We start from the raw sequence: 24,777 nt of genomic DNA, 5'->3' as shown, positions 1-24,777 counted from the left end.
TTGCAAATACTTTCTCCCATTCAGTGGGCTGCCTTTTTGTATTGTTGATGGTTTCCTTTGCCAGGCAGAAGCGTATTAGTTGGATGTAATCTCACTTGATCATTTTATCTTTGATGCCTTTGCTTTTGTGGTCAAATCCAAAAAATTATTGCCAAGACTGATGTAAAGGAGCTTACCCCCTGTTATACTCTAGGATTTCAAGTCTCTTAGATTTATTGAGGCCCATTTTATGGCCTATTGGTCATATTTAGGAGAACGTTCTCTGTGTACGTGAACAGAATGCATAATCTACTTCGTTGGGTAATGTTCTGTAATGTTAGGTCTGGTTGGTTTATCTGTGGGTCACATCTTCTGTTTCTGTTTTGACCTTCTGATTAGCTGTGGTACGCGTTGGTCAACGTGGACATTGAAGTCTACAGCTTGTTGTTGAATTGTCTATTTCTCCTTGACGCCCGTTATTTTTTGCTTCCTGTGTTTTGGGGCTCAATTGTGAAGTTCATGTGTGTTTATAATTATTACATCTTCAAATTCACTGAATCTTTGTTCTAGCCATTCAAATCTATCATTGAGCTCCACTAGTCAAATTTTCATTTCACTCATACTTTTCTGCTGCAGAATTTCTATTTTGTTGTTTAAAAAAGCAATTTCTGTATTCTTATGGACACACAGACAGCAGCAAATCAAGGCCTAGAAAGTCAGTAAGGGAATCAGTATCCAGATTCACTACACGATGTTACCTAAAATACCCAGTTTTTAACAACACCTGTAAGATGTACAACGAAACAGGAAGGTGTGACCCATATACTGGAAAAACTCAGGCCACAGGAATTGCCTGGCAGAGACCCTGGATATTGGATTCAGAGACAGGGCTTCCAAAGAGCAATTCTAAGCATGTTGAAAGAACTGAAGGAAATCAGTGTGAAAACTCCCACCACTGGTACCATACTTGATGAAAGGCTGAGAGCTTTGCCCCTGTGATCAGAGATAAGACAAGGATATCTGCTCTGGCGCTTCACTGCAACTTTGTGCAGGGGGTTTGCATGTTTGGCTGGACTCTCCTGGTGAAGCCTGTTTCCCCTGCAGGGTGAAACCTTTGGTGTCTCTCCTCAGAGGGTGCAGCCTGGGCCTGCAGAGTCCCGGGAGGTGACAGTTGTCTAGCCCCACTCCGTGCGTCTTTCCCTAACCACTCTGTCTGTCCATACTATACCCGGTGGTTAAACCTACTGACCTCCAGCTGATTCCTCCCAAGATACTGTTCTCTTGCTGGAAGGCTGAGAGGACAGGGAGCCCCAGCTTCTCAGCCACACCTCCCAGAATGCAGTTTCCTTCCAGAGGAGCTGAGTGTGTGTTGGAAGGGAGGAAGCAGCTTATGGTAAGTGTCACAGACTCACTGTTCTTACTACTATTTAGTAGACTTTTTTTTTTAATAGGTTTCTTCGTTTGCTGAATGATCTTAGAACAACTTTAAGAGACTTTAATATATTTTTGAAAATATATACTTTGCATCACTTATGGCTGTCCCACCAGTACTAGGTCTGTAGGGTTCCTCCAGGGCATATGGAAGCCTGTCCTAGTTTTGGGTCAAACTCTGGCCACATTGCCAACTCCCCTCCTCTTCCTTCCTGCTGGCTGCCTGGAGTTTGCCTCGTTTTGCCTTCCCCTTGTGGTGTCTTATTATAGTTAAACGAAACAGCGTCAAAAGAGAGCCAGGCAGCAGTTACCACCGTGCTACCAACAGCCGTCTTTATACGGAGTCCCGCTGTCCTACTAACTGCAGATATGGTGAACTTGCAGAGGGTGAGAGAGACACTGGCCTCTCCCTGTATTTCCAAAGAGTCGTTTATATTCTTTCACAGCTTGGACATGAGTCATTTCAGTGCAACTTTCAACTAGTATTTTTTCCTGATAAATAAATAATAGTCAAAATAATAAGGCTGCTCGGCTGTTTGTTTGCTATTTATGTTTTGAGTGAAAATTTTTTAAAACTTGGGGGGACCTGGGGGCTCATTTGGTTGAACATCAAACTCATGGTTTCACCTCAGAACGATGATCTCACGGTTCTTGAATCAAGCCTGCGTCAGGCTCTGTGCTGGCATGGAGTGTGCTTGGGATCCTCTCTCTCTCCCTCTTTGTCTCTCCCCTCCTCACTCTCTCGCTCTCTCAAAATTAATAAATAAACTTTAATCAATCAATCAATCAATCAATCATTCACTGAACAAACAACCAGTAGAAAAATTGGTCAAAATTTTGGAAGATAGCAGCAGCATCCGTGTGCACCTGTTCTAATAAAGAGCAGAACTGACTTGTTCAGCCCACGTCGGGGTCAAAAGATCTAGCTGCTGTGCTTGCTTTGAACGGGTCCTGGTTGGAGATTCCCAGGAAGACGTCCACCTCATCCTCAGGCCAGCACCAGCCTGGGGAGAGATGGGATAAGCTACCTGTGCAGAGGCCAGTGAGACCTCCATGGTGGGGTTCCTCCTTGGCCCCGCCTTCCTGCCCCAGTCCCTTTTGAGCACAAGAGCAGCCACAAATGAGAAGACATGAACCTGTGACCTTGCCTCTGTGGCCTGATGAGGAAGACAGACTCGGGAGAAGTGAGGCAGGAAATTGCTGGGGCTGAAGTAAGATGTATGTTTTTCTGTGCATGAGTGAATTTACGAGAAATCACCCTGTTACCCATTTCTTGAAAATGCAAGGGACTGTGGGAAACAATAACAGAAAAAACTGTGCTGTGATATGGTGCCATAAATATAACAGTCTTTCCTTTATCCCTCGTTAAAGATTTACTTACCGTGTTTATCATTTGTAATAAAGCACTCGAGACACTCCACAAAGATATGAGTGAAGCAATAAAAGATGTCAAGTTGAAACCCAAAGAAAGAAATGAAGGTAACAGCAGAAACCGTGCCAACTTTGTTGTAAATCCCAGAGAGGGCAGATCACTGAAGGCTGTCAGCTGGTCCTGGCAGCCTGTGAGTTCTTTCCCTGACACCCATTCTCCCAAGCCGCCTCTTCCACCATTGGTACCGAGGAATGGCTAAGAATCCAGGGGCCATCCAAGCAAAGGCTGTGGGGTTTGGAGGCGTGGGACTGGAAAGTCTAGGCGGATGAGTGAGGAAGGATGCTGTGTGTGTGGAGAGTAGCAGAGAACTCGGGGTGAAACATGCCTGTGCCTTTGCTTCTTGTGTTCATGGCTGTTGGTGCTGGCTGGTAAATAAAGGTGATGTCCATAACCATCTGTAAGTGTCCATTACTCTGATGGCCCAGGGACACTAAAGCCATGGGGAAAGAAGGTCCATACTCATATTTATACCTGGGTCTTCCAGCCAGGAGTCTTGGGACTCGGACCTCCTCAAGGTCTCCCTTTGGGGGCCACAGGCCCCTGTTCCACCTGGAGATTTATACCTACAGCCAACCAACACCTGAGAAATTGTGTGGGTACGTGTGCCCAGGGTCATGAATCATGCCGGGGGTGGGGGGTGGGGAGAGTCTTGGGATTCGTCCTCATTGGGAGAGGCCCAGATAGTCTCGCATGATGCTGTTCTGTAGGAGGCATTGTATTGAGACAATCTAGGACTTCTTATCCATAAAGATAGTGGGGCACATGGGGATTGTGGTGTTTTGGGGTCTGTTTGTGTATGGGTTTTCTCCAAGCCATAGATCTTGATCATGGCAGAATCAGGCGCACACACTTTTCCTCTGAATGATTTTCATATATTAAGGAGACATTTTTGGTGATTAAGAGAAAATAGTCCTTTTGTGCAGTGTTGGTATTCTCTAAGAGTGAGGGATTGATTGTTGCTGCTGGGACGGGGTCCTGCTTTTACCTCTGACCCCCCGCTCATGGTGCCCTGATAGTCTGCCTGTTTGCCTTCAGATTTCAGGAGGCCTTAACCTCACTCCCAGGCCTTAAATTCCTGTGTGTCTCTTTAAAAGAAACAATTATTAGGTTTTGTTTTGGTGTTGTATAATTGTTTCCAAAAAGAAAATTCTTCAGAGGACTGAAATCTAAGTTCTGAGAAAGCCCCAAGCTCTCTCTCATCAGGGAGACCCGGGGTCCGTCTGGGCCAGAAATGTGGTGGGAATGAGGAAGAATGTAGTCTAGAAGATTTGGCCTGTTCACACTATACCACAGAAGGGGAGACCTTTGGGTTTCTCAGAGGATGGGACAAGAAAGCTGGCAGGGGCAAGGTGGAGGGGACATGCTGGATGCCTAGCACTGCACGACAGGTCGTCCAAACTGCAGTTGAAACAGCTGAGACATGGATTGTGTGGTAGCTCCTGGAGTCCAAAGTCAAGATGCCAGCAGAGGCGTGTGCTCTCTGAAGCCTTGAGGGGAGGACCTTGCTTGCTTCTTCCTGGGCTCTGCTGGCAGCTGGCCATCTTGGTGCTCTTTGGCTGGAGATAAGCCACCACTCTCTTTCCTCACGCATTTCATTAGAAGCAGCAAGGAGACACCAGGCCACATCTTCCACATTGTTCTCGGGATTCTCCTCAGCTGAATATTCAAGTTCATCACTTACATGGTCTACTCTCCACCCAGCAGCCCACCTCAGTTTAGCCCGCCTCCCTGCCTCCTGTCATTTTATAGCAAGTGCCATCGTCCCTCCAATGTCCAGCAGCGTGGTCCCCACCTCTCTCTGAGACCTCACCAGAAAGTGACCTGGATGTTCATCCTACCACCGACATCCTCTTAGGCCTTGCTTTTTATCATGTACCTCAGAATTCTTCGAGCCTCCATGCATTACTCAATTTCAAAACGACTCCTACATTTTAAGTAATTACCAGAGCAGGACCCTGCTTCTTGACCTTAAAATCTATATTAGTTCCCCCAGGAGCTGCTGTAACAAATGACCACAAACTGTTGCTTAAAGAGCAGAAACTTACTGTCTCATTGTTATGGCTACTGTCTCACTGGCACAGGCTACAAGTGCCAAACTGAGACATTCCCAGGGCCATACTCTCCATGAAGTCTCTGGGGAAGGATCCTTCTTTGCTGCGTCTTAGCTTCTGGTGCTGGCTGTCGTGCTTTGTTCTTTGCCTTCTAGGTGCTTCAGTCCAATATCTGCCTCTTTTGTCACACGGTGTTCTCTGTGTGTATCTCTGTGTAAACTTCCCTCACTCTGAATGAAACAATTCCAGGCATTGGAGTAGGGCTCAACCTTAACTTAAAGACATGACATCACAGAGACCGTGCTCCAAAGAAGGTCACATTCTCAGGTACCAGAGGTTAGCCCTTCTTTAGAAGGACACAATTCAACCTACAATATGGTAAGAGAGGGACAGTGTGTGCAGTGTGAGGGTACAGTACCCCTGATCTCTTCCTCTCCAGTCCTCATTTCAGTTACCAGGTTAAGCCCATTGGGATAGTTTTCTTAGGTCTCTGCTTCTTGGAAATCTACTGCCTAGGGCTTAGAATCCACATTCCTTGGCCTGGTATTCAACAGTCATTATAATCAGTCTCAACTCTTCTTCCAAGAATGAGATTTTTCTAGATATCATTGTTCCCATTAATATCCATTTTATACTTTTGTAAGAAACGAAGGTGATAATGATATGGAGGTCAGTGCCTGGGACGCAGTAGGCCCTCAGTAAAGGCTGGTAATGATTCCTGCACTCCAAATTGTTAGCTGTTCTCTGCCTGTGTCCAGTGTTATTTCCACCTCCAAGGCTTGGATCATGCTATTTCTCCCTCTCTTTTTATCTGCAGTTTTCAAAAAAAGCAAACTCATGACTCCTGGGTAAGTATAAACACATCAAAGATTTGGCTCAACTCATGGCTTAACTAGAGAACCAGTTTGATTCTATAATTGGTTCAAAGTTCCTTTGGGTGGCTCAATCAGTTAAGCGTCTGACTCTTGATCTCAGCTCAGGTCTTGACCTTAGGGTCTTGAGTTTGGGCTCCATGCTGGGTGTGAAACCTAGTTAAAAACAAGCAAATAAGCAAAGAATAAAACAAAAAAACACACAAACAAACAGAAACACAAAGTTCATTTGAAATCAAGGGTTGATGTGTTCAAGAGAGTAGTAACATGTAATTTTTGAGTTGCATATTCCACCAGACAGAAAATTCGCTGAGTATCTCCAAGGCAGAGATGTGCAAAAATTCTCTCTGTCCTTAAAGTGTTGTAAAATATCACAGCGGATCATCAAGCACAGCACCACACAGAACAATAGAACACTCCAGTAATCTCTCTTGCCTATTTCTAAGTTTTGGATCATTTTCATAGCGTTCTCTACTTTGTGATCATAAACAGTCTCCAACAAGTATTGTTGATCCTAGAAGATTGTTTTTACTATGCATGGCCTGATTATTTATACAGATGCAGCAAGAATCTTAATTAACCGAAAAAGCCTCCTTAAGTTTGCTTGGGAAATCTAGAGCCTAATCATATTAAGCAACTATCAATTCCAAAGGATAAACTTCTTTCGAAATTTTCAAAATGAGTTTTGAATCAGACTTTTCAAAGCCCCTGCCATTCTTCTATCCTAGGAGTAGGAAACCAAGGCCCAAACACTTTCTCCAGTAAACTTTGCATGCTGTACCCATAAATATCTGTGAATTTCCCTCTTCCTGATGTCTCCAAAATTTGCCTGTGTTTCTGGACTACCTGGGAGTGGACTTCCTTACTCCCAGAGACTGAGATCCTGGAAGCCAGACATCATATTCGTTTTCTTATGAAGGTTTTGGAGACATTAGCTCCACATGTAACACCAATAATTGCTCCTTAGCAGTGGTCTGATGGTCTTTGATTAAACAACAATCACTCTCAGATATCACCCTGTATATATGGCCTTGCTCCAGAATCGATTTTTCCAATGATATCTTTGTAAACAAGAGGACAGATTTTTATTAAACTTATGCACATGGTTCTATTATCATGAAAGTGAATGAAACTCAGTAGAAGCATTTGTTTCTGAATTTTGAGGGTAGGTGAAGATGAGGTAATGTTTAAAGACGGTTGTTGCGGGTTTACAAATACACAGTCTACTAATTCATTTAAGGAGAAAGAAATAAGGTTTCCACAAATAGCCATACAAGTAGAACATCAAACAGAATGCCATCAATATTCCAAACAAATAACCACAATGGCACATCTTGAATCCGTTCAGTCAGTCCTATGTCATTACTTCTCACTCTGCTGGATCTTGAGTCAGTCGTCTGATTTCCTGAGGTACATATGCTTCCAGCCTGAGAGTCCCAGTAGTCCTGGCTTTGCTCACTGGCACAGTCTGAGCATTGAGTCAGTGCTGCCATCTTGGAAACCTGCTCTGAAGAGTCTCTTTGAGGCAACAGTAGTTCAGAGCACGTCCTACAGTTTTTCCCCTGAAGCTCCAAGACTGTGACCCTCTGTTGAAGACACAAATTCTGAGTGGTCACTTTTGGTAGATCTTCGGAGAAGCCTTAGGAGGAAGCAGAGACCTGTTTGAGAACAGGACTGAATGGTTGTGGTTCATAATCGAATATAACATCGTGGAAGACAGTAAAAGGCTCTTTGGGGGGCATGGTCCTTATTTCATGAGGGTTTGTTCAATGTTTCCTTTGAGGGATTCAGCCCCAAGTGCACTGCCACACCTAACACCTATATCTCTTTTGTGACAAGGCTGCTATTAGCCTGCAAGAGGCAGCTCTTCTTGCACATCCGTGGAGTCAGAAGACAATTTCATTAAAGACATGTGAGTGCAGGGGTATAGATAATCCAGATCCCTTATCCTGGTAGACAGGCTGTGGAGGTGCTGAGTCTTCCTTTTCATGCAGTGCCCTTTGTGGGTGGAGTGAGTGGGGAGAAACCAGGAAACCTTGAGTGATGTCCACTTAAAAGAGATTGTTACAAAGTAGAAGTGACTAGTTTTATGTGGCACCAAGAGAGAAGGCACCAGAATCCCTAACCCCCAACATGATTGTATTTGGGGGTAACTTAAGTGGGTTTCCATGAGTTCATGAATCTGGGGCCCTCTTGATGGGATTAGTGCCCTTGTAAGAAGAGATAGCAGAGAGTTGCTTCCTCGCTCCATCATGTATGGACACGGTGAGACAGTGCCATTCGCAAATCAGGAAGTGAGCCTTCCCCAGGGAAACAAGTTGGCTGGCACATTGGGCTTGGGTTGCCCAGTCTCCAGAACTGTGAGAGATTAATTCCTGTTGTTCCTGCTCCCAGGCTGTGGTATTATGGTGTTCACGCTGACTAAGACAGCATCTATGATGTGTAGATGAGCCTCAGGATGGTAATCTATGAGACTAGCATAGAGGGTTCTATTACTTCTTCTAACTAATACCTATTGATCACTATGGTTTGAGTACCACTTCATGTGCACAAATTTATCTGGTTTCACAATGACCGTCTGAAGTAAGCATTCCATTTTATTTTTAAAAAAATTTTTTTTCAATATATGAAATTTATTGTCACATTGGTTTCCATACAACACCCAGTGCTCATCCCAAAAGGTGCCCTCCTCAATGCCCATCACCCACCCTCCCTTCCCTCCCACCCCCCATCAACCCTCAGTTTGTTCTCAGTTTTTAACAGTCTCCTATGCTTTGGCTCTCTCCCACTCTAACCTCTTTTTTTTTTTTTCCTTCCCCTCCCCCATGGGTTTCTGTTAAGTTTCTCAGGATCCACATAAGAGTGAAACCATATGGTATCTGTCTTTCTCTGTATGGCTTATTTCACTTAGCATCACACTCTCCAGTTCCATCCACGTTGCTACAAAAGGCCATATTTCATTCTTTCTCATTGCCACGTAGTATTCCATTGTGTATATATAAACCACAATTTCTTTATCCATTCATCAGTTGCTGGACATTTAGGCTCTTTCCATAATTTGGCTATTGTTGAGAGTGCTGCTATAAACATTGGGGTACAAGTGCCCCTATGCATCAGTACTCCTGTATCCCTTGGGTAAATTCCTAGCAGTGCTATTGCTGGGTCATAGGGTAGGTCTATTTTTAATTTTCTGAGGAACCTCCACACTGCTTTCCAGAGCGGCTGTACCAATTTGCATTCCCACCAACAGTGCAAGAGGGTTCCTGTGTCTCCACATCCTCTCCAGCATCTATAGCCTCCTGATTTGTTCATTTTGGCCACTCTGACTGGCGTGAGGTGATATCTGAGTGTGGTTTTGATTTGTATTTCCCTGATAAGGAGCGACGTTGAACATCTTTTCATGTGCCTGTTGGCCATCCGGATGTCTTCTTTAGAGAAGTGTCTATTCATGTTTTCTGCCCATTTCTTCATTGGGTTATTTGTTTTTCAGGTGTGGAGTTTGGTGAGCTCTTTATAGATTTTGGATACTAGCCCTTTGTCTGATATGTCATTTGCAAATATCTTTTCCCATTCTGTTGGTTGCCTTTTAGTTTTTTTGGTTGTTTCCTTTGCTGTGCAGAAGCTTTATATATTCATAAGGTCCCAGTAATTCATTTTTGCTTTTAATTCCCTTGCCTTTGGGGATGTGCCGAGTAAGAGATTGCTAGGCTGAGGTCAGAGAGGTCTTTTCCTGCTTTCTCCTGTAAGGTTTTGATGGTTTCCTGTCTCACATTCAGGTCCTTTATCAATTTTGAGTTTATTATTGTGAATGGTGTGAGAAAGTGGTTTAGTTTCAACCTTCTGCATGTTGCTGTCCAGTTCTCCCAGCACCATTTGTTAAAGAGAGTGTCTTTTTTGCATTGGATGTTCTTTCCTGCTTTGTCAAAGATGAGTTGGCCATACGTTTGTGGGTCTAGTTCTGGGGTTTCTATTCTATTCCATTGGTCTATGTGTCTGTTTTTGTGCCAATACCATGCTGTCTTGATGATTACAGCTTTGTAGTAGAAGCTAAAGTCTGGGATTGTGATGCCTCCCGCTTTGGTCTTTTTCTTCATAATTACTTTGGCTATTCGGGGCCTTTTGTGGTTCCATATGAATTTTAGGATGGCTTGTTCCAGTTTCGAGAAGAATGCTGGTGCAATTTTGATTGGGATTGCGTTGAATGTGTAGATAGCCTTGGGTAGTATTGACATTTTGACAATATTTATTCTTCCAATCCATGAGTAGGGAATGTCTTTCCATTTCTTTATATCTTCTTCAATTACCTTCATAAGCTTTCTATAGTTTTCAGCATACAGATCTTTTACATCTTTGGTTAGATTTATTCCTAGGTATTTTATGCTTCTTGGTGCAATTGTGAATGGGATCGGTTTCTTTATTTGTCTTTCTGTTGCTTCATTGTTACTGTATAAGAATGCAACTGATTTCTGTACATTGATTTTGTATCCTGCAACTTTGCTGAATTCATGTATCAGTTCTAGCAGACTTTTGGTGGAGTCTATCGGATTTTCCATGTATAATACCATGTCATCTGCAAAAAGCGAAAGCTTGACTTCATCTTTGCCAATTTTGATGCCTTTGATTTCCTTTTGTTGTCTGATTGCTGATGCTAGAACTTCCAACACTATATTAAACAACAGCAGTGAGAGTGGGCATCCCTGTCGTGTTCCTGATCTCAGGGAAAAAGCTCTCAGTTTTTCCCCATTGAGGATGATGTTAGCTGTGGGCTTTTCATAAATGGCTTTTATGATCTTTAAGTATGTTCCTTCTATCCCAACTTTCTCAAGGGTTTTTATTAAGAAAGTGTGCTGGATTTTGTCAAAGGCCTTTTCTGCATCGATTGACAGGATCATATGGTTCTTCTCTTTTTTTTTTTTTTTTATTAATGTGATGTATCACGTTGATTGAACCAGCCCTGCATCCCAGGAATGAATCCCACTTGATCATGGTGAATAATTCTTTTTATAAGGCATTCCATTTTAAAGATTAGGGAAGTGAGTTGCAGAGAGGTTAACTCACCCAAATGTGGCAGGCTGAATGGTGGCCCCTGAAGGATGGCCACACTCTAATCCCCAGAGCCTGTGAATGTTACCTTATTCCATAAGCATCTTTGCAGATGTGATTAAGTTAATGACTTTGAGATGGGGAGATTATTCCGGATTATCTGGGTGGGCCCCAGATGTAATCAGAAAGGTCCTTCTAAGGAGAGGCAAGAAGGCAATGTGATGAAGGCAGCAGAGATTGGTGTGATGTGGCCACAAGTCCAAGACAGCTGGCAGCTTCTAGAAGATGTAAGAGGAAAGGGATGGATTCTCTCCTGGAGCCTCCAGAAAGAACCAGCTCTGCAGGACGTTGATTTTATCTCCATAAGACTAATTCCATGCTCTTGTCCTCCATAACTGTAGAAGATGAAGTTTATATTGCTTTCAGCTACTAATGTTTTGGGAATTTGTTATGGAGGCAATAGGAAACTGATCCACCAAAGTTCCAAAGACGATATGTAGAAGAAACAGGACAATGGGGGAACAATTCTTTTAAACTACTGTTATTATTTCTGCACTATTTTAATAAGTTGAGCTTTGAGATTATCTAGATCTGAGCATCAGAAAACACCCTGAGCCCCACATGAAGACTCCTATAGAATTCAAAGAATGTCTCTTAATGACCCCACACCTTTTGAAAATTCATTATGTCCACATTTCTGTGTGTGTGTGTGAAATGGAAAGAATCAAAGGAAAACAAAAAAGGAAGCTGTGGCTTTGTCCACATTTATCTCTCTGCTTCTGACTATGTGGAAGGAGCAAGATCCTGGGTGGAAAGTTGTGTTTCCAGGGTTGCAGGAGGAGACAAGCGGTGGAGAGGCCTGTGGCTCACAGCATAGGTGCAAGTGGAAGGAAGCCCTCAATGATCAGGAGCATGGCTAAGTGAACAATTCAGATATGGGGCTACACTGCTTCTATCCAGAATCTTCTAGAAGGAGGTCACTCCTAACTTAGGGCTCAGTATGGGACTGATGGGGGCCACATGCTCCTTTTTGACCAAGGATCACAAGGCTGTTACCATTTGAGACCCACATCTGATTTCTTGTGGCATCCATGGATTCTGTGTCAACTAGTCTCCTGTTCCCTCTAGGGAACTTAACAGCATACCTGAGCATAATACCTGGAGAAGCAATTAGCTGACCATGAAAACATCCAAGGACTAGTTTCACTCAAGGAATATGTAGCTTGAAATGAAACTAGGAAATGGTAGAGATATTTTGAGGAAGAAATATGATTCTAGCTCTCCTCTAGACTTTTATGTATGTGGCCTCATCAAGACCAAGTTCGTGGGTATGTGACCTGTGCAGTTGCACAGGGCCCTGTACTTAGAAGGGTTTACTGTTCTATTGATGTCATCTTGAAACTCTTAATTTTTTTTGTTTGTTTTTGACAAAGGGCCTGGCATATTCCTTTTGTGCCAGACTTTGCAAATTATATAGCTGGTCCTAGTCTGTGTCTTTATTGCAAATTGGAAAACAGTTACCTGGGGCCCTCCAAGTCATTAGCACCAATAACTGGTCTAATGATATGGACCAATAATATAGTATTAATACAATAATTTCCAAATCTAGCTGCTTCCCTCCATGGGTTGCCTCCCCATTGGCCACTACTTCCTGCCACATTTAGTTCTCTTAGTACCCACCTTGAAGTGTGAGCATCAAGTAATCCCATGTCTCAATGTAGTGAACAAAAATATATAATCAAAAACATTATAATTTTATGATGATGCAAGAGACAATTGGAACAGCTGGTCAACCATGAGAGGTTTGACCATCTGCCTATCATCTCAAAGTTTCCAGAGCAGGTTGGAGTGGAGGCACTGGCTAAATCTGGGAAAATCTACCTGTGCCTGGGTCTGGGGTAGAGGAAAGTAGGAAGGTTGTAGGGGGAAGTTTGATCTCCACCCTGGGTGCATCTTTTGTTGTCAGGTCATGCATATTTTGGGGCTTGAAAGAACCATATGAAGAAAACCAGAGAAGGTGTACGGTCATTGGAAGACTTTTTCCAGGCCACATCTTCCTTTTTTTCTCTTGGCTCCCAATGGTTTAGACTCTTGGCTTTGTACCTGAAGGCTGGTAAATTTGTAATGAGTAACTTGAGACCTTCATGAAAGACTATCATGAAAACCCATATGATACAATCACTGGGAAGTATCCCAGGCTCTAAATTTGGACACATCTAGCCACCTATTTGAGTTTCTTCTTCCTAGAATCACCCCAGAGTCTCCCACTCCATGCAGGGAAGATGATCCAACACCATGCCTGGCTCTGTGTGCATGATTTGTGTCATGTAATAAGGGCCTTTGGGATCCACCAGTATAACCCCAAACAACAAATATAGGTTTGGAAAATTTGGTGTGAGAGCAGGCACATGGAGAAAAAGCTTACACCCTGGTAAAACTTAAGCACTCCTCCAATTATAGGGCAATATTTCTGTCTCTTTAAAGCCAAAGAGTTCCTTCACTAGCTCCACCCAATCTGAGCTTCCTGCCTCAGAGGTTTGAAGGGTGCAAACATATTTTCCTCCCAGTGAAAGCAAAAGCAGCAGCTCAAACAGATTCTTTGGAGAACAATGGGGAACTCAGCTCCTTCAAAAGAAGGTGAGCCTGGCCTGGGAGCAATGGAGCCGTGAGGGGCAGCAGGACATAGGGGTGTGCATGGGTGTGGGTTCTGGTCTGAGAGGGGACCAAGTACCGTGCCAGCAGCCCAGCAAACAGGATGCTGCCACAGGGGTCCCGGGGGAGGAAGAGTGGGAGTAAGGAGGTTGATTGCCCCATGTCCACACGTCTCCTATTTAGCAGGACAAACTTGCTGAACAGCATATCTTCCATCAGTTGCTGTCATGACAGAGTGAGTACTGCCTGACACCCCATCCATTTCCCTTAGTGGGAAACTAGTGTCCTCAAGGCAGGTCTTTAGAGCTGGAAGGCAATTTGGAGACGAGTCTGTCCCAATCCCTCTTTTTTCCTGAAAGAAATCTGAATCCCAGACGATGTGCATGTGGTTTTATCAAATTCCCTGGATACCCAGGTCACAAATGGCACAGGAAGCCTAGAATTCAGCTGGCTGTGTCCTTTCCAACATGTAAGAGAGAAATGGTGTGATCGACAGTGTAACAGAGGAGGTAAGGAAGGGGTGCCATGGGGAGAGAATGAGCTATTCTATAGAAAACAAATGTGTGTGAAGCCCTTTGGTTGCCTTCTCTAATTCCAGGGTTGCTACCAGTTCATGTTTCTGGACAGAGAGTGAACTACCTCCCTGGCCTCCCATGATCTATTTCTGATCCAGTGTAAACAGAAATGTAGAATCAAGGATCTGAGAAGGAACCAAGAAGAGACCAGAGCGTGCAAGGGTTATGCATGAGTGCAGGGTCAGACATACTTTGCATTGGATCCTTTGTCTGCCCAAAGCCCATTAGCGCAGAGACCTTGGGCAACTTTCTCAGCATTTCTGAGCCACATCAATCTCCTCATTTCAAAAATCAGAGTGGGAGCGCCTATCTGGCTCAGGGGGAAGAGCATGGGACTCTTGATCTCAGGGCTGTGAGTTTGAGCCTCATGCTGGGTGTAGAGATTAAATACATACATACACTTTAAACATTAGAATACTAAAAAGTATTACATTACTAGAATACTAAAAATTTTATCACTTCATCAGTATTACTTACATATGTATGTCTGGAAGATAAAGGTATTAAAATATACCATGATCAGAGTTCAAAAAGCAATTAGAATTTTTAAAAAATTACCAGGTGTATTCCAATTCCCAGATCGTCTCCTAAAATTTAAAATTGAAATCACCTCCAAATACGGTTCATAAATTTCAATTCTTTCATATCTCTTAAATTTAATTTGATAAATAAGTTTTCACCTTCCTGTTTCTTTTTGTAAAATGTTTTTGGTTAAGAAATGGTTGGTCCTTTTTCCAAGAGAAGTGGACAGTGTACTTTTTGCTCATTAAATCCTCAAGACCTCATATGACATGTTCTTCTAGTTTCTGTGTTTTGTATATATTTAAATTTAAGGACAGGCTTGATGAGACTAAGGCTTGCCTGGTTATTTGGGTGGCAATATTTCATAGGTGCAGTTGTAAACGTCCAGCAGAAGGCACCTTATATATTCTTCTGTCTCTTTCTGTAATGTAGCAGACAGTAATGATAGCCTAGAGTAACTTTGTTTCATTAAGGGTCACAAAATATAATATTATAATTCTATCATTCTTTCTTCATGTATTGGATGGCATAATCCTTTAAAAAGAAAGTTCCCCTGAATCATACCTTCATTTCCATAAGGTGTAGTTAATAAGACAAAAGGAATGCTTGATTTTTTTTTTGTCCATGTTCAGACTGATGACATCATTTCCTAGCATACCCCAAAAAGAACACTTCACTTCTTTTGTGATGATGGTATTTTTTTTAATTTTTTTTAACGTTTTTTATTTATTTTTGAGACAGAGAGAGACAGAGCATGAACAGGGGAGGGGCAGAGAGAGAGGGAGACACAGAATCTGAAACAGGCTCCAGGCTCTGTGCTGACAGCTCAGAGAGCCTGACGCGGGGCTGGAACTCACGGACCGCAAGATCGTGACCTGAGCCGAAGTCGGCCGCCTAACCGACTGAGCCACCCAGGCGCCCCATGATGATGGTATTTTTATGAATTCATGAACTTCAACATATTTGATGAATTTTAATCCATTGAAATTATTATTCTCATTGGTACTCAAATTACCCCATCTCTGTCCAGTCAGCCTCTTCAAGTTGGCCCTGTACCCCTTTCGGTAAGATCCAAACATTTTTTTTTGGAAGTAATCTCTGCACCCAATGTGGGGCTAGAACTCATGAACGTGGGATCAAGAGATGCATGCTGTATTGACAGAGCTAGCCAGGTGTCCCACGGTCTGAGTAGTTTTTGATAGAATCCTCACTTTCTAGTATGACTAGATAGTCTAGGATCCACTTGCACGTTTCTTGGCCCAGATCTGGAATCGGTACGTTCTCCTAAGATTCTTAATGTTTTTGGTGGGAAATGACATTTGAAGGGCACAGTATGGGTGCTAAGGGTGTTCATTGTCACTGGGTTTGTCCTTGGGCTTCAAAACTACACATGTGCACAAAAAGCTAAGAATAGGACAGGATTCCTGAAAGCAATTTAAGATTTTCTTGACGTTTTTTCCCCCTATTTGGCCTTACACTATATCCCATTAGGACAATAGCCAATGAAGCAACTGCATTTTCAAGTTTCTTGGACCAATTCTTTGTGTGGTTTGTCTATTACACCAAATACTATGTATTGCATTTGCTTTTGATTTTTACTAGTTATCTGAAAATATAGTTTTTGTTTATAATTATGAAGCTATTTACAGATGTTCCTCACTATCCACAAGCAGAACGTTCCTGTGAAATCTTTTATGAAACAAAATGACATAAAGGAGAGAAGCAATTACCATCAATGTACATGGAAAAAGGGTGCGCATTCCCAGATCTCCCCCAAATAACCTCCCTTATGTGTTTCTGATACTTTTAGACACAACTTGTTAACAGATGCACACATTCAATTGAGAGAAAGCCCACGTGCTCATCTGGCTCACAGCTCTGGTGACTGGATGGTGAACCCCTGTGTGAGGTTCCTGGGGAAGGTGATTGGCAGCTGGCGTGGACAATGGCCCACTCGGCCTCTCCATTAGCTCAACTGGCTGTAAAACAAATGCGGAACGCTGTATTCATGTTCAGCTTTTTTTTTGTACAAATGAAAACTCCTCTTTGAATGTATTTCAGCCAGCAACAACAGGTACACATGTAGGTCTTCCATAAAGGAAAAGAGCTGTAATTCGAACTCTCAAAAAGAAGGAAGTACATGCTTTCAAGACAAATCTATGAAATCTAAGTATATTCAAAGTAGTTTCCAGCTTCTACCCTGTCCCCCGCCTTATTCCTCCCATCCCTCTGTCAGCAATTTCTTTGGTGGCAGTTCAGATGATCTGCCATTTCTTTACCATGTGCATGAAATATATGTTGTATTTTGTACCTACAGTTCATGTTCCTCCCCATTAGAGAAATGACAGTAAAGTAAATATTTTCTTCACTTTGCCTTTTTTTTTTTTTTTTGGCTTAATGAAATATCCTGGAGATCTCTCCATCCCGGCATAGAGAGGTATTTCTTATTCCTTCCTACAGTTGATTAGTACATCGCTGTGTGTATGTACCTTAGTTTATTCAACCAGACTCCTACTGGTGGGCATTTGGTAGATTTTTGGTCTTTAATTATTACAAATAGTGACGCAGAGAATAAACATATGCCTAATGTTTTCCTGTGTTTTTGTCAGTGTAGCTCTGGGATAAAAGGAAGGGGAATTTCTTCCTCTACCCTTCAAGGTCTTCCAGCTGCACTAAGAATTACATTCACTTGAGGCAGATTAACAAGAGAAAAAAAAAAAGCAGTGTGCACAGATGCTCAGTAATGAAACTAAAACCAAGAGAAATGACCAAGGCAGGCAGTTTTTATAGTTTTTAGGCAAAGAGACGATGGATCTGTGAGGGATTGACAAAACCAGGAAAACTTAACTTTGGGAGCATCTGTTAGGGAGGAATTCTAAAGAGACTTTGGGCTGGGGTAGTAAATTAGTAGAAAGTAGTGGGCTGTTTATACAGTCTTCTTGGCTCTAAATCTCCCATCCTTGGTCATAAGGGTGTCTCTTTACTTCCTGGGACAGGAAGGGCACCTTTTACACGGGAGATTGTTTCCTGCGTGCAGGGGGGCAGAAGAGGGTCTTAGTAATTTTCCCACATAGGTTGTATCTTAAGTTACTTTTATTTAAAATAGTCAGTATGCCAGGGTGCCTGGGTGTCTCAGTCGGTTGAGCGTCCGACTTCGCTCAGGTCATGATCTCACAGTTCGTGGGTTCAAGCCCAGCGTCAGGCTCTGTGCTAACCGCTTGTTGGGAGCCTGGAGCCTGCTTCAGATTCTGTGTCTCCTTCTCTCCCTGCCCCTCCCCCGCTCATGCTTTGTCTCACTCTGTTTTTCCAAAATAAATAAATGTAAAAAAATTAAAAAAAAGAAATAGTATGCCAACATCGCACATTTAGGTGTGATCTGCCCTTGACCACTACAGGCATAAATCCTAAAATTGGGACTCAGAATCCAAGAATAAATGTATATGTAATTTGTACAATATTGCCGATTTCTCCTCTGTAGGTTTTAGACTGTTTTTCAATTTCATTAGCCATGGAGAAGAGAACCTGTTTCCTCTAAACCTTTACTGACTGATTATAGCAGCAAATTTTTGGATTATTATCAAATCAGTAAGTGGAGAAATAGTATCTCAGTGTAATTTTAATTTACTATATTTAGTTATTTTCTTTTCCTATATTGGATTTTTCTCTAAGTGAGTGTTCATATATTTTTACATAGTTGAGGAGCATTGGCATTTCTTTTTTTTCTTTGAACTGTTTATTCCTATGTCTTGCTCCATTTTCTATCGAGCTGTTGGAAATTTGTCTCTCTACTTTTAGGTATTCTTTGTATAAGAGGAGAATTAACCCTCTTTGATATAGTCTGACATTCGTATTTTAATTGTCTGTGATGTTCGTTGTCTCCCATTGTCTTTTAGGTCTTTATGTAGTCAGATGTATGAATCCTTTTCCTTACAATCTTTCAAATCTTAGAAACAGTTGCCCCGCCCCTAGGTTACAAAGGATTGGTCTGAGTTTCTTCTGGTATTTATGTGGATTGATTTTTAGTGTTATGTTTCTAATGTATTTACCATGTGAATGGCATGAAGACGTGGGTGCAGTTTTGTCTTTTTCTGTGTGGTTTTGTAGTTATCCCAATGCTGCTTATTAGTCCATCTTTCTCCCCATTGCTGTGAGACGCTGCCTTACGGACGATAAATGTAACGTACTACAATTGAACTGGATACTCATGAATATAGTAGACCAATTTGGTCTATTTCTGAATTGTCTGTTTTTGTTTTCCGTTCTGTCTCTGTTCACACACATGTCATACTGCCTTAATTATAGGGGCTAAAATATTTTACTATCTGGTAGAGATGGCCCTCCCTCATCGTTCTTCTGTTTTTTGACTCTACAGGCTAATTTTCTTTCTTCATTCATCCAAATGAAGATTATAGTCAACTATATTATCTACAGAGAAAAAATGGTGACAAATTTGTTAAAATTTATATTTCTATAAAATCACGTGAAAGAAGTATCTATTAAAACAGCGTTGAATTTGGGGAAATGTCTGTTCTGCATCAAAGTACTTTTCTTCTTAACTCTACTAAAGAGGATGTATTGTAACAATCCATTTTCTCATATTGAACCACCCTAGTATTTCTGAAAGAAATCACATTTAATTATGGGGTATTACTTTTTAGTGTCTGACAATTTATTTGGGATTTTTGCATTAGTATTCACAAATGAGACAAGTCTGTAGCTTTATTTATTGGTGAAATCTTTGTTAGCCTTTGGGATCAATATCATACTTGTGGCATAGAAAGAACAGGAAAGATTTCCTTCTGTTTTAAGTCATCAGGAATAGTTTAAGAAAGTTTAAGTGAGATCCCCATGAAACCATCTGGACCTGGTACTCTTTTGTAGGGGAACTCTTTAACTACTTTATTGTTTCTTCCATGGTGAGTGAATTGTTTCATCTTTTTGTCTTTATGGGACCAACATGGATAGTACACTACTGCAGGTTTTCATGGAGAAACACAAAGGAGATAAGAGGAACGTGATGGTTTCCACTTACCTTCGTTGACTTTTTTCCTTTTCCTTCTCTTTTTTACACCCCACAGCCGCTGGTAGTGACATGGAAGACCCTCAGGACAACACTCTGAGGATTGTTTTGGTGGGGAAAACTGGAAGTGGGAAGAGCGCAACGGCAAACACCATCCTGGGGAGTAGAGTCTTTGAGTCTAAAATTGCTCCCCATGCTGTCACTCCCAAGTGTCAAAAAGCATCCAAGGAATGGAAGGGGAGGCAACTTGTTGTTGTTGACACCCCAGGGCTCTTTGACACCAAGGAGACTCTGGATACCACGTGTAGGGAAATCAGCCGGTGTGTCCTCTACTCCTGCCCTGGGCCCCACGCCATCGTCTTGGTCATCCATCTGGGCCGCTACACGGATGAAGAGCAGAAGACCGTGGCATTGATCAAGTATGTCTTTGGGGAGCCAGCCTTGAAGCACATGATCATGTTGTTCACTCGCAAAGATAACTTGGAGGGGCAGAGTCTGAGTGACTTCTTAGCAGATGCAGATGTGAAGCTAAGAAACATCATCAGCGAGTGTGGGAACCGCTACTGTGCCTTTGACAACAGAGCCTCAGAGGCCGAGAAGGAAGCTCAAGTGCAGGAGCTGGTGGAGCTGATAGAGGAGATGGTGAAGAGCAACGGAGGGGCTTACTTTACTGATGCCATTTACGAGGACACGGAGAAGAGGCTGAGGCAACGGGAAGAAGACCTGAAGAAGATCTACACCGATCAATTAAATAATGAAATTAAACTAGTAGAAAAGGAATATGCTGATAAATCACAGGAAGAACGGGAGGAAAAAATAAAATGGTTAAAGAGGATTTATGATGAACAATTAAAAAATATCAGGGAACAAGCTGAGAAGAGCATATTTGAACATGTTTTAGATGAGATTAGGAAGGTGCTTTCACAAATATGGCATATGTTTTGGTAGTAAAGACCATTTCATTTTTTCTTTTGAATTTATGATGATTTGCGATAGTGATAGATTGTAGTTTCCATAGACAGCTGTGACAGTAGCTTTTACTTATTCTTCCTATAACCTGACCCTGTTACTCCTGCCACTGACTTGTGGGGCCTGAGTCTTCTACCTTGGAACTGGGCAGATCTGGGACCATTTCAATTAATAGCAGATGGTTGAAGCAACACCTTGTGACTCTAAGGTTACATGTGGGCAATGCTTCCTTGCCCTGTTGGGGTTCTTGCCCTTGGAACTTGACTGTCATGTTGTGAGAAAGCCCAGGCTGCCTCTTGAGAGGCCCCCAGGCAGAAGGCTTGAAGTCACTGGCCCACTTCCCAGCTCACCTTTTATTTGTGACTCACACCAACTTGCCCGCCATGCAAATGAGGCAACACAGAAGTGGGCCCTCTGGCTGCCCCACCATCTCAGGCGAAGTTGCAGAAAGCAAAGATGATCCATTCCCACTGAGTCCTGCCCAATGACAGCTTTATGAGAACAAATAAATGATGGTTTTTGTTTTTAACCACTGAGCTTCAGAATGGTTTGTTATGCACCGAGAACTAACTAGAATGAAACCGTTTCCCAGCTCTCAGTCCCCACCGCCCCCCCTCCCCTTGCCACCTGTCCCTCTTCACACAAAGTTGGCATAATCAGGCAATGGCATATAGAGTTCAAAGACTCAGGAAAATTCAAATCAGAAATCCTGCACATGTTAAGTGTCTGAACCACTGGTCACATGCGTCATTGCACCGCATGGTCACAAGTACTATGTTAGGGAGGTGTCGGGTTTCTCTGGAAAGATTGTTCTGTGGTTCATGGAGATCTGAAAGTCACAGGATTCTCTTACTGTGTTTCTCTCACTTCTTTTTTAGGGACCATCCTAACCTAAAATGTCTCCACTTGTATCTGAAAAATCCCATCTGGGCCACATAGTCTTCATTTGCCTCTGCAGAATCACACTTCACCCAGCTCTTTGCCCCCTGAGGCTGATCTAGTTGCACTACATCGGTGGGATCTCTTGCTCTCTGACTTCTGCCTGGCTGGCCAATGGGAAGTCCAAGTCAGAGGCCCTGTGGAAGTAGAAAAGCAAGGCTGGGGTGTCCATTCCCCCACCTCTATCTCTGCAGGGCCATCTCTGACTAACTGCAACCCTACGCCAAAGGTCACAGCTCCTCCCTTGGTGGCCTTTCCATCCAACTCTTCTGCATTCCAGTCTTTGTTCACCCCTTCAGGTGGGACTCAATTTTCTTATCGATACTATCAATGTCCCTGTGTTTTCCACATTCCCTGTGTCCACAGTGTGTAAAAGGCCCCTTCTCTAAACTTTCTCCAAGTACCTAATGAGAGCAAACTATCTTTTTCCCGTGAGAACCTGATTGATAAATCTTATGGTACCCAGTTCTCTTTCAGAGCATCTTTATTGTTGTTGATGGTTTTACATTCCCTCTAGTGCTTGTTTTCTGACACCAGAAAAATCTCTCCTTACCCTTCCATGCTGTGACATTTGCAGTAAGTAGATGAAAGGTTCTGTCTTGCTAAAATAATAGAGAAATTTCAAAGTTAGATGGGTGACTGTCAGTCACTCACAAGGATTGCAGACATCCAAAATCCAAATTATTAGAATTTATTTGTCCTTTGTTTTGTCTGTGAACATGACTGAGAGTATTTACCATATCAGCGACTTTTCGGGAGATGGATTAGAGATTAACTCTGGAAAACTTAAGATTCTAAATACCCGCTCATTCTAAGATTCATCACCAGTATTCAGAACGCAGTAAAAGCAACACGGAAGAAAAATCCTCTCCTGAGAAAACATGTGTCAAAGACAAAGTGAGACCAAAGTACTCTTTGCCATCATGCAGTTCTTATGTTCAAAAGTACTTCCTTGTAAGTGACTCATCTGTGTGATGGTATCTCTAGAGAGCAAAGTATTCATGCTCTCTCCTGACTTTTTTCATTTCAGAACCATTTAAAAGATATTTTCGCTCAGAGATATGCAGAAGCATTCTTAATACAATTAACCTGTGTGAGGGCTGTTTGAATGTGCAGCTTACGTGAGCTAATTTCTTTTTTCCAACCTTAGGTTCTATTTTGGAAGGTAACACATACCCAGAGTAAAAACGAGTAAATCAAATAAATCATTATCTCTTCACTTGACAATTGAAATATTGCTCACTCACTTCTCTTAACATATTTTATGTCCCAGTTTTCTCTGAAGATGGTTCTATTTCAGTGCTGAAGACTGTGGTATTTCCAGCGCTTAATGTGTGCATGATCCCTGTTGTTGAAATATGTGATAGTCATGACTCATGATGGGGAATTTAAACAAGGATTTATAGAAGAAGACCTGAGGAAGGATTTAGGTGTGAAGTCTACTGTGAAGGATGTGTAGGATGTGTCCATGTGGGTGATGGGTATGATGATCATGCTTCTGTTCAGAAACAGGAAAGTTCAGGGTGACAGGTAAGATTTTCAGGGGAAGGGTAGAGTCAGGAACAACAACGTTCAGTTAGGTTTGTGACAAGTTGAATATCAGATGTTAAAGGTAGGGTCCAATATAAACGACCTGCATTAGCTTGAAATCTGGGTCCGAAGGTTATGTGAAAGGCTTGGGGTAAATGTGGCAGGATGTTAACATAAATATCTCCCAATTTCAGCTGAATCTTTCTAATTGCCAATACCCCACAGTCAAAAGCTATATGCCAGAATATCCACATAGGATGGCCAAAGGGAGAAGCGAGAACCAGTTTTGTAAGATTTAGTCCTTCAACTAATTTGATAGATATTTGAAGGGGTCAAGAGGAAAGGACTTTTTCTTTTTAGGTTTTATTTAAGTAATCTCTACACCCAACATGGGGCTCCACCTCATGACCCTGAGATCAAGGGTCGCATGCTCTTCCAACTGAGCCAGCCAGGAACCCCAGGAGGAATGACTTTTAAAAGAGAAGGCTTCAGTTATAGGGACAATGACAAATTAGAATTGGTCAATTCTTGGGGTTCATCTGTAGAGCAATCATCCCCCCAGTGCAGAAGGTGACCCAGGTGTAACCGTGTGACTATATAAGGGAAGCCCCACAGGGACTCCTCTCTGCGTGCCATATCCAGCGAGATGGAGGTTTTCTTTTCCCGAAAGCTAGTGAGGTGGCCTCAGGACTTTGATGCTGCCAGACGGATGTGGGTGGTGTATGTTAAGAGACTTGATGTGTGTCTTTTGGAGTTTGGCTTTGCTCCCTGCTGGTTCCATGGGATACATGAAGGTTATTGCTGTGTTCTGTGGAGGGAGCAGGGTACACACGGTGGTGGCTGTCTTGGAAGCAGTCAAAACTTTCACTAAGGAGCAGGGAGGGGGGGCAAAAGCATAGGTTCCTCATATCAAATGTGGGCCACACAGTAGGGAGGCAGCCAAAGCCAGTTTGAAGGGGACTTGCCCAGGGGCCCAGCAGGGATCCCAACAGCTTCTGTGTGGACCAGAGCTCTGGAAGTCCAGGCACCAGGAACAGACATGGAAGCAATCGGCGGGAGGGGAGAGAGTGGCCGTCTGTTGGACTTGTGATTGCAGATTCCCAGGGAAGACTCTCTAAAGACTCATTAAAGGTCTCCTGGGCGGGGGAAGAGCCACTAAGTATGCTGCCACCATCCCCCACCCCCACCAAGGCCAGACTACACCTGACTGGTCTTCAGTGTTCCTGCCTCTTCTCCCCCAGCCCATGAGCTATCAGAGCCAAGGCAAGGACAGGAGGAGAAGGGCAGGATGGGGAGAGCTCTAAGCAGCCCTGTCTACACTGCAGGTTCTTCTCCGGGAGCAGGCATATGCCAGGGATTGTAGAAAATGTACCCTTCAGTGAAACTGAATAATTTTTTAAAGTGTTTATTTATTTTTGAGAGAAAGAGAGGGAGACAGAGTATGAGTGGAGGAGCGGCAGAGAGAGAGGGAGACACAGAATCTGAAGCAGATATGTATTCTGCTGATTAATTTTCATTCTTTCTCTTTCCTAATAGGCACACTGAAAGCTAAATTGTAATTTTTCATAGGCTTTGAAATGCAGTAATTTAATTACACTTCATTCCAAATATTGATCAATTTCTGTTTTTTTCTCTTTTGACCCATCAGTTATTTAAAACTGTGTTCTCCAATTGCTAAACATATGACATTTTATTTACTTTTCTTTTAATTACATTGTGGTCAGAAAATGTTGTCTATGTTATTTCAAAAATTTTAGAGCAT

The 24,777-nt window shown here is 42.6% G+C and overlaps 1 protein-coding gene across 3 annotated transcripts in view; it reads left to right on the top strand.

Moving 5' to 3' along the window:
- LOC131508756 (GTPase IMAP family member 7-like) overlaps window positions 1-21,075 on the top strand; it is a 65,388-nt gene extending 44,313 nt beyond the window's left edge. The window contains exons 1-3 of one of the 3 annotated variants that reach the window (XM_058723860.1): window positions 13,329-13,445; window positions 13,876-13,969; window positions 19,636-21,075. In XM_058723860.1, the coding sequence (XP_058579843.1) occupies window positions 19,650-20,525 (876 nt within the window). In that variant the 5' untranslated portion in view covers window positions 13,329-13,445; window positions 13,876-13,969; window positions 19,636-19,649 and the 3' untranslated portion in view covers window positions 20,526-21,075. Of the gene's footprint in view, window positions 1-13,320; window positions 13,446-13,875; window positions 13,970-19,635 lie in introns of those variants that run through there. The other 2 variants (XM_058723859.1, XM_058723861.1) reach the window with 2 other exon arrangements.
- The last annotated feature ends 3,702 nt before the right edge of the window (window positions 21,076-24,777 follow it).

Source organism: Neofelis nebulosa, chromosome 4 (genome assembly GCF_028018385.1).
Source record: "Neofelis nebulosa isolate mNeoNeb1 chromosome 4, mNeoNeb1.pri, whole genome shotgun sequence".
In the NCBI taxonomy this organism is placed as follows: Eukaryota; Metazoa; Chordata; class Mammalia; order Carnivora; family Felidae; genus Neofelis; species Neofelis nebulosa.
Note: the sequence above shows the minus strand (reverse complement) of the source record. Positions and strands in the feature narration are given on the sequence as shown.